Source organism: Trifolium pratense, linkage group LG2 (genome assembly GCF_020283565.1).
Source record: "Trifolium pratense cultivar HEN17-A07 linkage group LG2, ARS_RC_1.1, whole genome shotgun sequence".
NCBI classification, from domain to species: Eukaryota; Viridiplantae; Streptophyta; class Magnoliopsida; order Fabales; family Fabaceae; genus Trifolium; species Trifolium pratense.
Genome location: NC_060060.1, coordinates 55568709 through 55586641, shown reverse-complemented (window position 1 = coordinate 55586641; position 17933 = coordinate 55568709). Strand labels below are relative to the sequence as shown.

At 34.6% G+C, this 17933-nt stretch overlaps 1 protein-coding gene across 1 annotated transcript; it reads left to right on the top strand.

The window, feature by feature from the left end:
• The first annotated feature begins 719 nt into the window (after positions 1-719).
• Positions 720-5006, top strand: LOC123903987 (aldehyde dehydrogenase family 3 member H1-like). The gene is made up of 10 exons (XM_045953678.1): positions 720-813; positions 909-1137; positions 2456-2524; positions 2637-2733; positions 3040-3362; positions 3736-3840; positions 3930-4102; positions 4193-4283; positions 4381-4530; positions 4623-5006. The coding sequence occupies exons 2-10, from the start codon at positions 937-939 to the stop codon at positions 4854-4856; spliced, it is 1443 nt and encodes a 480-aa protein (XP_045809634.1). The 5' UTR covers positions 720-813; positions 909-936; the 3' UTR covers positions 4857-5006.
• Positions 5007-17933: the final 12927 nt, after the last annotated feature.

Genomic DNA, 17933 nt, shown 5'->3' with positions numbered 1-17933 from the left:
CCAAAGTAGAACCACTATTACTGAACACTTATAAACCAGACAAAAGAAACTCAAGAATAAACGACATGAACCACTGACGCTGAAAGTGACGATGGTTTGTACACGTTAACATGATCCATAACATTATCTTAGTACCCATAACATTATCAGATAACATTTTTAGATAGGACACATGTACATGACCCACAACATTATTCCACATGTTTGTACCAAAGAACATTTCTCACACGTTCCAGGTTAAAAAGATTGTTTAATCAATATTTTACGATGCATATATTTTATCAAAAAAATATAGAAAATTTAAGGGTGCTAAGACATTAAATATATCAAACAAAAGTTTCAAAAGTCTAAATTTTATGTCCTTAGTTTTAAAAAAGAAACTCCATTATATCAACAAAAAAAAAAATCATGTTCATAATTTGAAAGTTTGCTTTTACTAATTAATTATAATATTTTCAAAATTATTCAATGTATTAGCTTAATCCTCATCCACATACATAATAAATGGGTTTTTTGTTTTACACGTATTATTAGAAATCTTATATGAAACACACAAAAGTTTACAAATATTGGTTATTTCTTTTTAAAAGAAAATATCATATATTCAATTATTAATCAATAAAATAATTGTATCAAAATTCTTTTTGGTCTCCTAATTTAGACACACGCAGGGTCAACTAAAATTATGATATGAATAGAAGAAAAAGAAATTTGAAAGCAATTGTTGCTTTAATAATACGACTCTCCTATCCTTTTGCAACGTATGCACATAGTCAACAAAATAACAATGGAGCGAGTATCCACTATAAATATGTATGTCCTCATCTTTTACTTTCATCGCAATCCAATCTAAAATTTCAACTTTGCTCTAAGTTTAATATTTTCTCATTATCATAATCATATTGCAGAAAATAATAGTAACAGTAATCAGATATAATGGTGTTTGACGGAGAAGCGGCGGCGTCGTTGGTGAAGGAGCTGAGGTTGAGCTTCAATTCTGGTAAGACAAGAAGTTATGAATGGAGAATATCACAGCTGAAGGCTTTTTTGAAGATGGTTGTTGAACAAGAGGATCAAATTGTTGAAGCTCTTCGTTCTGATCTTGCTAAACCACCACTTGAAACCGTTGTCTATGAGGTACAATAATTGATTAAATTTTAATCTAAATGTTCTCTTCATGCTTAAGTTACTTTCATGTTAATGGTTCAATTCTAAGTTTTTTTTGACTCATGGTTCAATTCTAATTATGAGTAATTTTTTGTTGTAATATAATTAACATCATAAATTTTGAAGGATAAGATATCATTGTTGCTGTGAGAGGGAGAACGAGTATTCTGATGAAGCTGTTCCGATGATAGTTGAAATTTTTACTTTTTAGTTTAACAAAGAATTTTTTTAACTTGTTTAGGCTGTTAGAATTTTACTGATTGACGCTAAATAAGTCACTAGGTTTGGTCTAGTTGTAAGAGATTTAGATGGTACGTTATATGTTCTGGGTTCGATCTCCAGTTCATTGTAAACAAAAAAAAACTGATTGACACTACATTTGATAGAAAGACCACAAGTTGATCGTCCACAACCTTAATCGGAATGGTTCTGAAAACGGTTTATACTAACCAGATTAAAAACAAAAACATTCAAACATTGAAATTATATAACTCACCAAGAGGAAAATTTTACTAAAAAATTATAATTTTTTGTTTCACTACAAAAAAACATCACTGTACTAGATATTTTAAGGACTAAGACGTGTAAAGTGCTAACACAGGTAGTAATGTTTTTTCTTTTCACGGATGTAGCACTTAAAAGTGGTCTTCACGATAAACTGTCACTGTATGTCACGGAAATTTGGATGTTTCCAGAAAGAAAGGCAGTCTAAGTTCATTACTTAATTTCTTTAATTTTCTTTCTTTCAATTTTCTTTCCATAAAACGAAACGAAACCTTAATTACAAAGATCAATTTTTTTTTAACTTGATATCCAATCTAAAAATCGACTAATTTGAAGATATCAATTTTGCCCTCAACTATTGAGTTGGGAGAGGCCAAACAAAAGAAAATAGACAAATGCTAACATTTCTTCCTTTCTAGATTTTAACGATCTTGAAATCCAAGTAGTCTAAATTTCCGCTTATTAAAAAATTAGACAAATATTAACATGTGCATGTAGCCATGCTTCATAAAAAAAATGGCTCCGTAGAATCCAAAAACTAGAAGAGAAAAAAGAGAGATATAATATGAAATTGAATAAAATATGCATCCTATCCCATCATATTTTATTTTTATTTCATTTGCATTTCAAACAATCTAAATGATAAATGATGAAATTAAGAACCACTTCGTTCCATATATAAAATCCAAAATGTGGAGCAATTGAACACTTGTAATATTTGTAACTAAACTAAACAAACATATTATGGAATTTGAACCCTTAATTGATGCAATTTGTGTTGCAGATTGGTATGTTTAAAAACTCATGTGAAGTCACACTAAAGGAATTGAAACAATGGATGACTCCAGAAAAGGTTTATTTTACTATAATTTCTTTAGCATAAGAAAGAAAATTTTCATTTATATTGCTTATATTATATATAGTATATTTAATTTTCTCACATGAAGTTCCTTTAATTATTTCAGGCTAAAACTTCAATCACAACTTTTCCTTCTTCGGCTGAAATAGTACCTGAACCACTTGGTGTTGTGTTAGTCATCTCTGCATGGAACTATCCATTTTGTAAGTTGATCTTTCACCTCATTCGATTTGCTTATCTACTGACATATATAAGCACTTGTTACCTGTTCATGAGAGTTTATAGAAACAATTTATGACATGTCCATACGCTCTTTTCAATTTATTTACATGTTTTTGAAACAACTTACTTATATGATAAATATTAAATACTTATATATAAGCGCTTAATTAAGTTGTTTATCCATACAAGTCATGGTGGTTTATATGTTTTTGAGCTGATATTTTCAGCTGTTGGTTTCTTTGAAAAACTATGAAGTCTATAATATCACTTTCTCTTTGTCTTTTCAGTGCTATCCCTTGATCCAGTTGTTGGAGCTATAGCAGCTGGTAATGCCGTGGTTCTAAAACCATCAGAAATCGCTCCAGCCTCCTCTACACTGTTGTTAAAATTGTTAGGGGAGTACGTGGATAATTCATGTGTAAGAGTTGTGGAGGGTGCAGTTGATGAAACTACTGCATTGTTACAACAAAAGTGGGACAAAATTTTATATACAGGTAATGGAAAAGTGGGAAGGATAGTGATGGCTGCTGCTGCAAAACACCTTACACCAGTTATTCTAGAGCTTGGAGGAAAATCTCCAACTGTTGTTGATTCAAATGTCAATTTAGAGGTATTCACTAAGGCTCTGTTTGGATTTACTTATTTTAGTTTATCTACTGGCATAAACATTTGTGGCTCGTGAGACTGTTTGAGAAAACTTATGAAAACAACTTATGACATATCTATAGACCATAGGTTGTTTTCAGCTTATTTCCATAAAGTTTTATGAAATAGCTTATGAAAACAACTTATAGATTATATGAAAACAATTTGATTTTATATGATAAACGTTTATATCATGAACGCTTAGTTAAGTAATTTATTCAAATAGGCTCCAAGCCTTAGCCTTTGTTTTTCTTTTTGAATTAGTGATTACTTGTTACATTACCATAACCATCTTCCTTCAAACTCATTATTGACTTAAATTAATTTGTATTTAAAAGGTTACGGCTAGGCGGATAATTTCAGGTAAGTGGGGCTGCAACAATGGACAAGCCTGCATTTCTCCTGATTACATTATAACAACAAAAGACTTTGCTCCCAAATTGGTATGAACATTTTTCCCTATGTAGTTATCGATTAACAATTCTAAGTCTCTATCTTTGTGTATCTAATGTTTGGTGCCTCTCATTTCCAGGTAGACGCCTTAAAAATTGAATTAGAAAACTGCTTTGGAAAGAATCCATTAGAATCTGTTGATTTGTCGCGCATTGTGAGTTCTAACCACTTTGCTCGCTTGACAAAGTTCTTGGATGATGATAAGGTTTCTGGCAAGATTGTTTTTGGAGGCGAAAAGGATGAAAGCAAATTGTAAGCTCTCTTCTCGCTTCTCACTTAAGTTTAGTTGTTTTAGCTTTACTATAGTACAATGCAATGGATCTTGACACTATCAAATTACAGGAGGATTGCTCCGACTCTTTTATTAGACGTTCCTCGAGATTCTCTTATAATGAGCGAGGAGATCTTTGGTCCATTGCTCCCCATCATCACGGTAAGTTCTCAAATATTCATCGATAACTTCATCAGCTTGTGTCAAATTTAAAACAATGGAAGATGAATTATAATACTTGCTTTCTTGCTTGGAACAGGTGAATAAGCTGGAAGAAAGCTTTGATTTCATCAATGAAGGAACAAAGCCGCTTGCTGCATATTTATTTACAAACGACAACAAGTTCAAGGAGGAATTTGTGAAGAATGTTTCTGCCGGGGGTTTGCTTATCAATGACACTGTCTTACATGTAATATTTCTTATTTGATTTTCATGAATGCATAATTTAGTTCTTATATATGCAAGATTATTTATATCTGTTTTTTCCTTTTCCTTGTCCAGGTTGTGGTTCATACATTGCCATTTGGGGGAGTTGGTGAGAGTGGAATGGGTGCCTACCATGGAAAATTCTCTTTTGACGCTTTTACTCACAGAAAGGCAGTTCTTTATCGCGGTTTTACAGGCGATGGTTCGATAAGGTATCCACCTTACACTGATACAAAGCAGAAAACGATGAAGGCTCTAGTCGCGGGTGATGTTACTGGTGTAGTACGTGCTCTTTTTGGATGGTCCTAGGCTGAAAATATATTTACAAATGTGGCCGCTCCCTGCTGCTACTGATGTATTATTCGTTCGGATTTTATTGTATTTTATTTTATTGTGCACATTGATTTCATTGTTACAATATTCGAAATAAACTTATTAAGCTAGGCTTGTGCTTGGTAACTGCAAGGTTGTTGATATTTGATACTTCTCCTTAGAGTTTCCACCATGGTTTTAAATTACAGTTGCATTGCGATCCTTGATATGACGTAGAAATGAAGTCAAATTTGGCCGATGCAACTTATACTCTATTCAACAACAAAAAGGCCATCATAGATAAAAGAATGCTTTTATTAATCAATAAATATTCTGTAAAATACTAAAAATATCACATTTTTGATTATCTGAGAGATGTGTTGGAAACTCAACAATAAATTTAACTACCAACTTTCCTCTCTTCCCTGCCGCGCTAGAGATTGGCATACCTTGATCACTGATAATCTTCTCATAGCCAGGGTATATAATATCATCTACTGTCAAATTCATATTCTCTCCACCCAACAATGGCACTGATATTGTACCACCAGTAAGTGCCTTTAGTAAGGGAATTTCTACACATAATTCTAAATCATTTCCTTTTCTTCTAAATAATTGGTGTCTTTTCTCAGATATAGAACAAATGACAACACAAACATATTCATAAGTCATGTCTAAAAAAACATAACGATTAAATGCGTTTTTAGTTTCTTAAAGTATATGTCTATGGTCTTGGTCCAATAGCTAACTATGTCAATTAGAAAGCCTACATATAAAAGCTACGGAATCTTGTTGGCAGGATCCTTACTTATGACAATTAAGCACAAGTAGCATAGAAATTGGATCTCGGCAGCTGCGATATGGTGCTGCAACTGTATGGTGCTACGAGATACTCACCAGCAGCAACCTCTGCTGTAGTGCCTGCTGCTCAATTCGAGCCCTTCAATTAATCCAACTTTTTATTTTATATCCCAATTGTTGGATTAATCGAAGACTCAAATTTAGCATCAGAGGTTGCCACTGCTGAAGATCCAAATTGATGGCGCTGTAACTTTCATTACCTGCAACATCTTTGGGTCGTCAGTTAGGTCGTGCATTGCCTTGTCATCGGTAGATCTCCCCAAAATCTGGTTGATCAGTTTCTTCAGTTCACTTTTTTCTGGTGGTCTCGGAGCGCGTCACTTTTTCCTATAGTTTATTTGGCTTTTATGCGTTTGAGTTATTTGGAACGAAAGAAATCAACGATTATTCCGAAACTCAGAGCAGTTTTTACCTCAATTGCTGGACAAGGTCAAACTTTATTCTTACTGGTGGTTGAAGACAACAAATTTCAATATAGTTTCCAACTATCATAGCTAATGGTCGAACCCGTTCACTTGTCTAGGGATGGTGTAACTTTGTTTCTCGATTGTTTTTTCGATTTTCCTATTATTGTATGCGTAAACTCTTGTAGTCTTTTTTGGCACACCTTGTGCTGAAGGGACTCTATTTGGTTGATTATTATATACTCCCTCCGTGCAGTGGCGGATCCAGAAATTTTTTCTGGTGGGGTTTAGAAAGTATAGTGTATATATTTTGATTTAAAAAATTACGAACTTTAATAAAATACGGGAAGAAAAAAAAAATCAAAAGATATTAGGAGAAAAGATGGTTGATGCTTAGATGAATTAAGAAGGAAAAAGAGTAAAGTTAAGATAGAAATGAATTTGGATCCTCTAATGTTCTTTCTCTCATGCTTCCATTCAACATCAATTTCCACCATTCATTTGTTCTCTCTGTTCTAAATTATTATCTTTTCATTCTCTATCAATCATCACTCTTAGATGAGGAAAATGAGAGAGGGTAGTACCAAAAAAGCATGAGAGGATCCAAACCCGATAGAATGTGTGTGGAAATTAAATAGTTGATGTAGTAAAAAGTTGAAAAATAAGAAGAAAAATTTATAGCGAGTAGATAATAACTTAGTCATGGGGGCTTATAAAATTTATATTACTAAAATTAAAGGAAAATTAAATTTTTTGGTGGGGGCTTGAGCCCCCAATACCTATTACTTGCATCTGTCTCGTCTTCCGTGATACTTTATAAGCAAAAATGCATTTTCTAGGTTCATTGTATATTTAATGTATCTGGTCTATATTATGGACCAAATACATTAAATATAAAATGAACATAAAAAATGTATTTTTGCTTATAAAGTGTCACGAAGGGAGTATATCATTTTGACTTATTAAAAAAAAAAAGACCTTTTAGTATACAACACAATCAAAATGATATAAGGCAAATGACTCAGGGAGTATTATACGATTTTGAATGCAAATGCTTTAATTAGAAAGAAAAAAAATTATATATTACTAACAAGTAATCTTTACAAATGTTACGTGATACTTTTGGAAATCATGAATACTAATATGTTATCCCGTGCTGTTCACAGGATTTTTTTCTAATGTTATTTATGTGTTTAAAATATTATTTGAGTAAATTGGTTTAAAATTCTACAAGATAGAGTGAGATGAAGAGTATTTTTTTGCTTCTCATTCTGCACTATTAGAATATTCTTTATTTCATCTTCATCTCTAGAACTATATAAGGACCCTATAAATTATAAATAAAAAATTTATAGATTTTAAAATATGGATATATTAATTTATATTAGGTTTCTCATAGATTTCATCAAATGAAGGTAATCCAATACAATATAAGAATGGTGTTGTACCTGGTTAAATAAAAAATGTCCCTGCTTAAAAAATTGACATGTGTCCCATATAAGGGTATTTGTTGTCCAAAAAAATTGTCACTGAACTACAACAAAGTTGAACCAAACCATGTTTTCTTATAACCAATGCAAGCCATAGTTTGAAACAAATTATTTTAGTTACTTTTGAATTGTTTGAAAAGTTAGCAAAGTACATCAAAAACACTTTTTTAGAAAAATTCAAATTACAACATTTACCCACTCCCTTTGCAAACTTCCACATTTTCATTCAAATTCAAATTACAACATTTTCCCACTCTTTGAAATTTATATTTCATTATATACTCATATTTCACATTTCTCTCATCTCTAATCATCTCTCTTCTGTCTTCTTTCTTTCATCGTCTTTAACTACAATTATCTAATAACTTGATTTTTTTGTATCTTGCAGAAAAATTAAAATATATTCATCTCTATCTAATAACAACAACAACGCGGATATGCAAATTAAACTCATTTTTCTTCTTCATTTTTTTTTTTGTTCATATATGTTGATGATTTTTTTCCTTTAACTTCATCACAGCCAAATAATATCCAACAACACAACAACAATGGTATGCTGATTAAACTCTATTTTTTTCTTCATTCTTTTTGTATTTCATATCATGTTTATGATTTCTTTTTCTTTGAACTTCATCACAGCCAAACAAGTATCAAAAGACCAAACTCAGGTATGAAAATCAAACTCATTTTTTGTTATTTGCCATTTCTATTGGTTGGTAACAAAACATATTTCAAAAACTTTTGTAGGATCTAAAATCTTAAAGTAAAAAATCATGTATCTAAAAAAAATAAAGGACATGAGTAAGCAAATAATTAAAGTTTGATTTTGATATTTTTTTTTCTTTCCCTTATTTACCTTTTCACACATGAAGACAGAAGAATATTTTTATTCGAAAACATAACTGAAAAAAAAAATAGACTTGAATAAATTTGAAAATAGAAATATAACAAAGGTTAAAGTTTAGAAAAAATAAAACATCTATAGCAGTTAAAGTTTTATGCTCTATTCTTTTTTTCCCTAAGAACAATAAGAACTTTATTTTCGTTTTTTTAAACTCTATTTACATTTCTTTAATTTTGCAGAAAAGTTCTTTTTGTAGAAGATAACACAACACAGATAAAAGAACAATAACAAAGGTAAAAGTTTAGAAAAAATAAAACATCTATAGTAGAATAAATATATTCTTTCTCTTCTTTTGTCAGGAAAATAGGAAAATAAAACATATGAAAGATACACAATAATCAATAATGGATTAAAGTTTTGGGAGACTGTGAATAACAGTAGAAATATTCTGTTTTGTGGGTCTCAAGAGAAGTGTACACATTTTAATATGATATAATCAAGTACAAGTACTGCATGCACATTATAAAAGTAGTGAAATGAAATATAAAGAACAATATTTTAATAAACAATATTTTAATAAATATGATAATACTACATTATAAATATTTAAAACAAAAATTGCAGTAGATAAAAATAGGCTTAATTACTTAAATGGTCCCTTAAAGACATTTTAGGTTTCACAATGGTCCCTTAAAGAAAAAAATGATCGGATTGGTCCCTTAAAGATATTTCCGTTAGTCATTTTGGTACTTTCCGTTAGTTTTTAACACCAAATATATTAGGTGGACCAACATTGTATGTGGTCCACCATAGATCTCACTAAATGTTTTAATTTAAGTCGTTTGATCTTATTGAAAAAAAATAGCCATTAGATTGTGAATGACAACTCTATCTAATAGTATATCATTATCAACTAATTTTATTTTCTATTCCTTCATCATCTTCCCTAACTTCTTTTCCAGATTCATCATCATCTTCATCACACCTTCAAACAAAACTCATAAACTCCAAAATAAAATCCAGAAGAAAAAAAAATTTAACCCAAAAAATTTAAAAATCTCAATAAAAAGGATTCCTTGAAAATAACCAACACTCTCACCAAAATAACCAACACATAACACAACAAAGAAATTGAACAAATAGGAAAAGTAGAAAAAGGAAAAAAACGCAGGAACAAGCATTTCATCTCTCTTTGCAAATCATCATCAACCACCACTACACACCACCAGCCGCTCCCCCTGATGATAATTTAGCAAGTGTACTAAATAGCCGTCAAGTAGTATAATAAAATCGTTCTCTCCGCAGGGATTGTTGTAAATCAATTGTAAATTGAAGACATACTCATGTAAATTGACATAAATTGTAAAAAGGGGGTTCTTGTTTGGTTTCAAGTTTAAATTTTAAAACTTTAGAATTTCTTTGGTGTTTAGATTGATGTAAGAAAAGCGATTGGTCCTTTTTGGGTCATCTAATTACTATTTCTCTTGGTAACGCCATGTATGATAACGAATTATTCAAATTAGTTTCATGATTAGATTAAATCAAAAATGATTATGCCCAATGTCTTGGTAACATAATCCTCTCCCTTGATCATCGATTCCTAATGTCTTAGGTAATCTATGATCAATTGAGGTTTACAACCTTTAATCTTTTAATCTCAATTAACAATCCAAAATTTCTTAAGTGAAAATTAATTGATCAATCGTTCCTAGATCGATGAGTTATTCCTATCGTCATAGTAAAACAAATCATTGCAATCATCATATAAGTCGCGAATTCATACAAAGCATTAAGCACAAAGAACAATCAATAGAAACTAACTTCGTAATTCATTAATCATATCATATGACAATCACATAGTTCAAGATCAAAAGTAATTAGAATCACCTAAGGACCAATCATGAGAATTTAGCTAGACATTGCAAATTCAGAAATTACATCAAATAAAATGAAAGAAAGCATAATTACAAGAAGAATCTTGATGTGTTTCCACACTTGAATCCTTGCTTGGTCGCTCTTGATCCTCCAAAATCGCTCCAAATGCTGTTCTCAGTGTTTAAAATTCGATAATGATCCAGATCTGATGTTTCCTTTTTATAAAAATGATCAAAAGTAACGTTTTCCGCCTGAGGCACAGAATTTCCGCCTCAGGCGTAAAGAATTACGTTTCAGGCACAGCTTTTTCCGCCTGAAACGGCAAAACAGAGAGCAATCTTGGTTCTTCAGTGAAATTTCCGCCCCAGGCGGAAAAACTTCCGTTTTAGGCGTAAAAATACTATACAATCCACCAATTTTCATTTGCTATCTTTCTTCGCATGTAGCTTCAAATCAATGTTTCATTCTTCATGATTTAGGTCAAAAACCTCTAAAAATACTTGAAAATGGTCTTTATTTCCATGTAATGACTAATGTCATCACAACCCCAAACTTGAACTTTTCCTTGTCCTCAAGGAATATCTCAATCTCCAGGAAAACAAAACACTACCTCGATTCATCTGGCTAAACAAACTCAAACCCAATCAAGTTAGACGTAATTTGCATGATATTTCAATGATCAATTTCGTCATGATTCAAGTACACACAGTTTCAAATTTAGGCAAAACAAAGAGCATCAAACAAAGATTGACCATACTTAATTTCTTCACACCCTCACCGACTCTCCTGTTTAAGGGTAATATAATCACTCAATCAACACATCATAACTAGACTACTATAAATTTGCAGACATTCTCAAAAATCAATCACCATGTCATGAGCACACACATTAGAGGACTTTTAAAGGTTATAACGTGGCCTGGTTAAAAGGTGGATGGTGGCTTTTCTGGTAAGTGAGTAAAAAAAACTTGAAATTAGATACCACTGAGTCAAATAGATACAACACCCCACCCTACTTTGTAAGAATTTATACTTAGAGAACAATTCACAAAATTCCTTTTTGTTTTCAAAAAGATCACCATGATTATTATTTTTTTTTTTCTTCTTTTTTTTTTCGATACTTCTTTTCTTGGTGAACTTTTGAATTTTTCTTTCATAATTTGGAATTTTTCTTTCATAATTTTTTTTAGTTCTCTAGTATAGTATATCCACCCCAAACTTAAGTTGTTGCTAGTTCCAAAAGCAACCCCAAACTTAGTGAAATGCATTGTGCAAAAACCACTAAAGGTATCTAATTTTCCAAGAAAATCATTTTTTTTTTTTTTTATATTATTTTGATAACTTGGGTCAGATACAAACAAAACATTTTTCTTTAAGCTCAAAAGGGGTTAAACAACGGATAAGCAATGATAAGGGTGGCTAGAACAGGCTCAAGGTACCAAACAACTTGCCTCGTGTGTACATCACAACAATAAATCAATTAAAGAGAACATGCGCAAATTCTAGAGACATAGCTAAGTGTGGAATTCTCATAATCATCAAAAGAAATCAGTGTTTGGGCTCAAAATCTCACAGTTTTTGGCTGAATTAAACTATGGTCAATATTTGTGAGAGTCCCTAAGCCTTGCCTAAATCATCACTATGATGCATCCGAAACAATCAAAAACATCACAAATTCATATCACACATTTGGTCAACAATTTTGAATCTAAGATGATAGCCAAACAAATTTCAATAGTGTGAAGTTTTCAAAAAGACTAAAACATTCAAAGAAAACACAACGACTAGCTCAAGTACTTATTATAGACCAACATCAAGCATGCAACAAATTAAACAAAGGAATCATAATACACAGGCCAAAAAGAATCTATAGAGGAGAAGGACAGTAAAGGTGAATGGCACAAAACCTCAATCCTGCTCGGGCATGTTGTGATCATGATCAAAACGAGGCAGATTTCCAGGAAATTGCATTGATGAGGACCCTCCTTCATCTGGAAGGCCAGCTGCCCTCCTTTGGCGAATGTAGGTAGCACGGTTCATTTCATGTGTAGCCGCCATGCTCCTAACTCTTTGATTGTGAGCTTCATCAAATTCATGCATTGTTGGATATCTCGGATAGAAATATGCCGGGACTTGCTCCCGGTAACGCATGGATGCTTGCCATAAGGCGGATGAAGTGTCATAGTGGTCCGCCATATCAATGCCCTGTTGGGTGCTCATGTCCATTTTCCACACCATGTCAGCAAGAACATTCACATCAAACTGCGGAGCTGGAAAACTCTCCATTTCCGGACCTTGTGGTATGTCATGGGGCATCATATTTTCAACATTCTCCTCCCTTTCTTCACCTCCTCCCTCAATCGTGTAATCCATTACATCATCCACATCAGCAAATGGAATGAATGTCTTCCCGAAAGTTTTTCTTCTCACATCTCTTACAAAAGCCGTAGTGACTTTTCTAGGCTCTTCCATTTGATCATCATCAAAAGTAGCAACATTTTGATCCAGACACAGTTTAGTGATCAAACAGAGATGTGTTAGACTATATGACCCGGGATCTTTCTGGATAATTGCAGACAAATCATCACTCAGAATTGTGCCCAAATCTATGTCTTCACCTAACAAAATAGCTTGAAGTGCTAGCCCTACATCCATAGGAATCTCAGAATTGTTCCCACTTGGCTCCACGTTATTTATCCAAAATTCAGCCCAAATCCGTGGAAAATCCAACAAATGAGCGGTTTTAAACCGCTGGGGTGGGAGCTGTCTCGATGGTCTCACCCACACACTTCCGGGTACGGTCAGCTGAGATTTTAAAGCCTCACGCTTATCTGATGCCATGGTTGCCCTATTCTCACGTCGATGATTCAGAACACAGAATTCAGGAACATTAAAATGAAATAACCTATTTATAGTTTCCGGGGAGTAGTCTACATCTACCCCGCGTACTTTAGCAATCCGTGGTGACGAATTTTTCACTCGCCATGCATTACTCAAAAATTCTAATGCTAAAGTACGATTTCCAGACCGAAGACAGAAATTAAACTCATACCAATGCCTGTTGCGGAATTCTGCTTCAATTAAGGGCAATGCTAGCACTTCATCCGTGAGACGCTTTTCAGGTTTGAAGTCCTTACTTTTGAGAGTCTGGTACCGATTGTAGGCCGTTGGACGAACAAAACGTGACCGAGGAATTTCAGTCACAACCGGCGTTGGAGGAGGTGGTGATTGCTCTCTAGGCGGTGATGGTGGAGGAGAAGGCGAAGGTGACGGTGTAGGAGTTCGGACTACTCTCCTTTTCTTCACCACTTTTGACCTTGATTTTGAAGACCCAACTTCAACTTCTTTATCTTTTGAGGATTTTTTGAATATGTTCTTCATGGTGTGAAAGGTAAAGATTGAGAAGGGTGATGGGTTATGGGTGAGTGATGGAAAAGATGAAGATTTATGGTGTTTTTGGGTGAATTTTCGTGTAGGGTTTTGAAGGGTTTTTGATTTTGGGTTTTGGAAAAAATTTGAAGAATTGGTTGTTGTTAATGATGGGTTTTGAAGAATAGAGTTAGATGGAAGAAATTTCGTGGGTTTGGTGTTATGGGTGTGAGAGAGGTTGTTGTTTTAATGGAGTTTGAAGGATTTGGGAGGTTTAGGTTCAAGAGGGGTTTGAGATTTGAGGATGAAATTGGTGAAAGATAATGGGTGAATTTGTTGTGGTTGTTGTTTTAATGAAGGATTTGTGTTGGGTTTGAAGGTTTGGATGGTTGTTAATGGAGGATTTGTGTGAGGGAGGAGATGAAGTTTGAGAGAAAGGATAAGGTTTGTTGAAGAAGATGAAGTTTGAGAGAAAGAATGAGGGTTTCATATGTGTTTACGCCTAAAACGAAATATTTCCGCCCCAAACACAAATTTTTCCGCCCCAAACGGCAAAACAGAGAGCACCATTTTTTTCAGTGTGATTTTCCGCCCCAAACGGCAGTTCTTCCGCCCCAAACGGCAAAATATTAAGCAACCCAATTTCTTCAGGATTTTTACGCCCCAAACGTAATTTCTTCCGCCCCAAACGGCAAAACAGTGGGCACCCATTTTTCATCATTATTTTTACGCCTTAGGCGCAATTTCTTCCGCCCCAAACGTAAATCACTCAGGATTTGAATTTTTCTGCTCCTTTCTTATGCTTCAGGCGAAATTTTTGGTGCCCCAAGCGTAAATTCCTGATTGTGATACTTTTCACACTCCTCTTTTTTTTCAATTTGACCTGCACAACACAAAAAATCAAAAGAAAAACTATTACGGTTAAATAAAACCTTGGGTTGCCTCCCAAGCAGCGCTACTTTTAGCGTCATTAGCTTGACGGTCTCGAAACCTCAAGGGTCTTCGAAAAGTACTGCCACCTTGTGGCGATTAAAATCTCCTCCCTTATAAAACTTGAGTCTTTGTCCATTTACTTTGAAAGATTTCTCCTCCTCTCCTGGTGTAAAAATTTCCACAGCCCCGTGTGGAAAAACTTCCTTAATGACAAACGGACCAGACCACCGAGACATCAGCTTACCCGGGAATAACCTTAAACGAGAATTGAACAACAAGACTTGCTGTCCTTTCTTAAACTCCTTTCTTACCAACCCTTTGTCATGATACTTCTTTGTCCTTGCTTTAAAAATCACGGCATTTTCATATGCTTGCATCCGCCATTCTTCAAGTTCATTCAGCTTAAGCAATCTTTTCTCACCTGCAAGACCTGCATCAAAATTTAAAAATTTCACAGCCCAATATGCCTTGTGTTCTAGCTCAACCGGTAGGTGACATGATTTGCCATAAACTAGTTGGTACGGAGAGAACCCCAAATGTGTCTTGAACGCGGTTCTATAAGCCCAAAGTGTATCATTAAGCTTCATTGACCAGTCTTTCCTTGAAGTAGAAACCGTTTTCTCCAGAATTTGTTTCAATTGCCGGTTAGATACTTCAACTTGTCCACTTGTCTGAGGATGGTATGGAGTGGCCACCTTGTGCTTAACATTGTATTTCTCCAAGACATTCTCCAAGTATTTGTTACAAAAATGTTTGCCTCCATCACTAATGAGAATTCTAGGAACCCCAAACCGAGTAAAAATATTTTCTTTAAGAAACTTGACCACGGTATGAGAGTCATTTGCTTGGCAAGGAATAGCTTCCACCCATTTTGTAACATAATCTACACACACCAATATATGAAGGTTAGACCGTGAAGATGGAAAAGGTCCCATGAAATCAATCCCCCAACAATCAAAAGGTTCTACTTCGAGCATTTGGTTTAGAGGCATCTCATCCCGCTTTGAAACATTGCCGGTCCTCTGGCAATTATCACATCTTCTAGCAAACTCTACACAATCTGCAAACAGTGTCGGCCAAAAGAAACCACTTTGAAGCACCTTTGCTGCTGTTCGTGGACCACTGTGATGACCACCATATGGAGAACTGTGGCAGTGCCACATTATACTTTGCGCCTCTTCTTCATCAACACATCTACGGATCAAACCATCTTGCCCCACCTTAAATAGGTATGGATCATCCCAAAAATAGAAGTTAGCATCTCTAAAGAATTTCTTCTTTTGCTGATAGGAATAGTCCTCCGGAATTTCATTTCCTGCTTTGAAATTAGCCATGTCAGCAAACCAAGGCCTTTTAGAAACCATCAGCAATTTTTCATCCGGGAACTCTTCGTTAATGCACTTCTCTTTTGTGGTCACCATTGGATTTTCTAACCTTGACAAATGGTCCGCGACCACATTCTCCACACCTTTCTTGTCTTTTATCTCCAAATCAAATTCCTGCAGAAGTAGTACCCACCTCAAGAGTCTAGGCTTTGAGTCGCCTTTTGTGAGGAGGTACTTAAGTGCCGAGTGATCTGAAAAAACAACAACTTTCGATCCAATCAGATAAGAGCGAAATTTTTCCAAAGCAAATACTATTGCAAGCAACTCTTTTTCAGTAGTTGTATAATTGATTTGGTTTTCATTCAAAACCTTGCTTGCATAGTATATAGCATGGAAAAATTTCGCATGTCGTTGGCCAAGCACCGCTCCAACCGCATAATCACTTGCATCACACATTAATTCAAAAGGGAGATCCCAATTAGGTGCAACGATTATGGGCGCGGTGACCAACTTTTCTTTAATCACAACAAAAGCATTCAAACATTCATCATCAAATTTGAATTCATTTTCCTTCACGAGGAGGTTACTTAAGGGCTTAGCTATTTTGGAAAAGTCTTTTATGAAACGCCGATAGAAACCGGCATGTCCTAAGAAGCTTCTCACTCCCTTAACATTCACGGGAGGAGGCAATTCCTTAATAACCTCTATCTTTGCTTGGTCAACTTGAATGCCCTTTGAAGAGATTTTGTGTCCAAGCACAATACCTTCTTTAACCATAAAATGACATTTTTCCCAATTTAAAACTAAATTGGTACTTATGCATCTCTTCAATACGGCATTCAAATTGGCTAAACATTTATCAAAAGACTTACCAAACACAGAAAAATCATCCATAAATACCTCGATTGTGTCCTCCATCATATCAGCAAAAATAGATAGCATACACCGCTGGAATGTGGCCGGTGCGTTGCACAACCCGAAAGGCATCTTCCGGTAAGCGAATACTCCAAAAGGGCAAGTAAAAGCTGTTTTCTCCTGATCCTCTGGGTCTACTACAATCTGATTGTACCCAGAATATCCATCCAAAAAGCAATAATAGGCCTGCCCTGCAAGCCTTTCCAACATTTGGTCCATGAATGGAAGAGGAAAATGGTCCTTCCTTGTTGCCGAGTTCAACCGCCTGTAGTCTATACACATCCGCCACCCAGTGACGGTGCGAGTGGGTATCAGTTCATTTTTTTCATTTCTCACAACTGTCATACCACCTTTTTTCGGGACCACATGGACAGGACTAACCCACGCACTATCCGAGATTGGATAAATCATACCAGCTTCTAGAAGTTTAAGAACCTCTTTCTTCACCACTTCTTTCATGGTTGGATTTAGTCTTCTTTGAGGTTGCACCACAGGTTTGTATTCATCTTCCATTTTTATCTTATGCATACAGAATCCGGGACTAATCCCTTTCAAATCAGAGATGCTCCAACCCATGGCTTCTTTATTTTCTCGCAAGACTCTAGTTAGCTTCTCTGCTTCCAAAGAACTCAACCTGCTGCTTATGATTGCCGGTTGTGAAGCATCTTCTCCTAAGAAAACATATTTTAAGTGAGGGGGGAGCTCTTTCAACTCCGGAATAGTAACTTTTAGGTCCTCCTTACCACTAGCTTTCTCTTCCACAGCATACACATTTTCAAAATCTTTTTGTGCTTCTTCTTCTTTACATGATTCAAGCTGACGGAGACAAATTTCAATCTCCTTGTCCCATTCCTCCTCCAAATCATCGATGGAATTAACAATTACTCTCTCTAAAGGTAAGGATGGTGTTTCTTCCACTAAGACATCTTCTACCACTTCCTCAATCACGTCAACCTTGTAACATTGTGGCTCCTCATCATGGTGTTTCATAGCTTTGAACACGTTAAACATGACTTGTTCCCCATGTGTTCTCAACATAAGTTCTCCCATCTCAACAT

Coding starts and splice junctions, on each gene's coding strand:
- LOC123903987 (XM_045953678.1), top strand. CDS start 937: ATGGTGTTTGACGGAGAAGCGGCGGCGTCGTTGGTGAAGGAGCTGAGG. Junction 1,138..2,455: donor TTGAAACCGTTGTCTATGAG/GTACAATAATTG, acceptor TTTGTGTTGCAG/ATTGGTATGTTTAAAAACTC. Junction 4,284..4,380: donor CATTGCTCCCCATCATCACG/GTAAGTTCTCAA, acceptor TGCTTGGAACAG/GTGAATAAGCTGGAAGAAAG.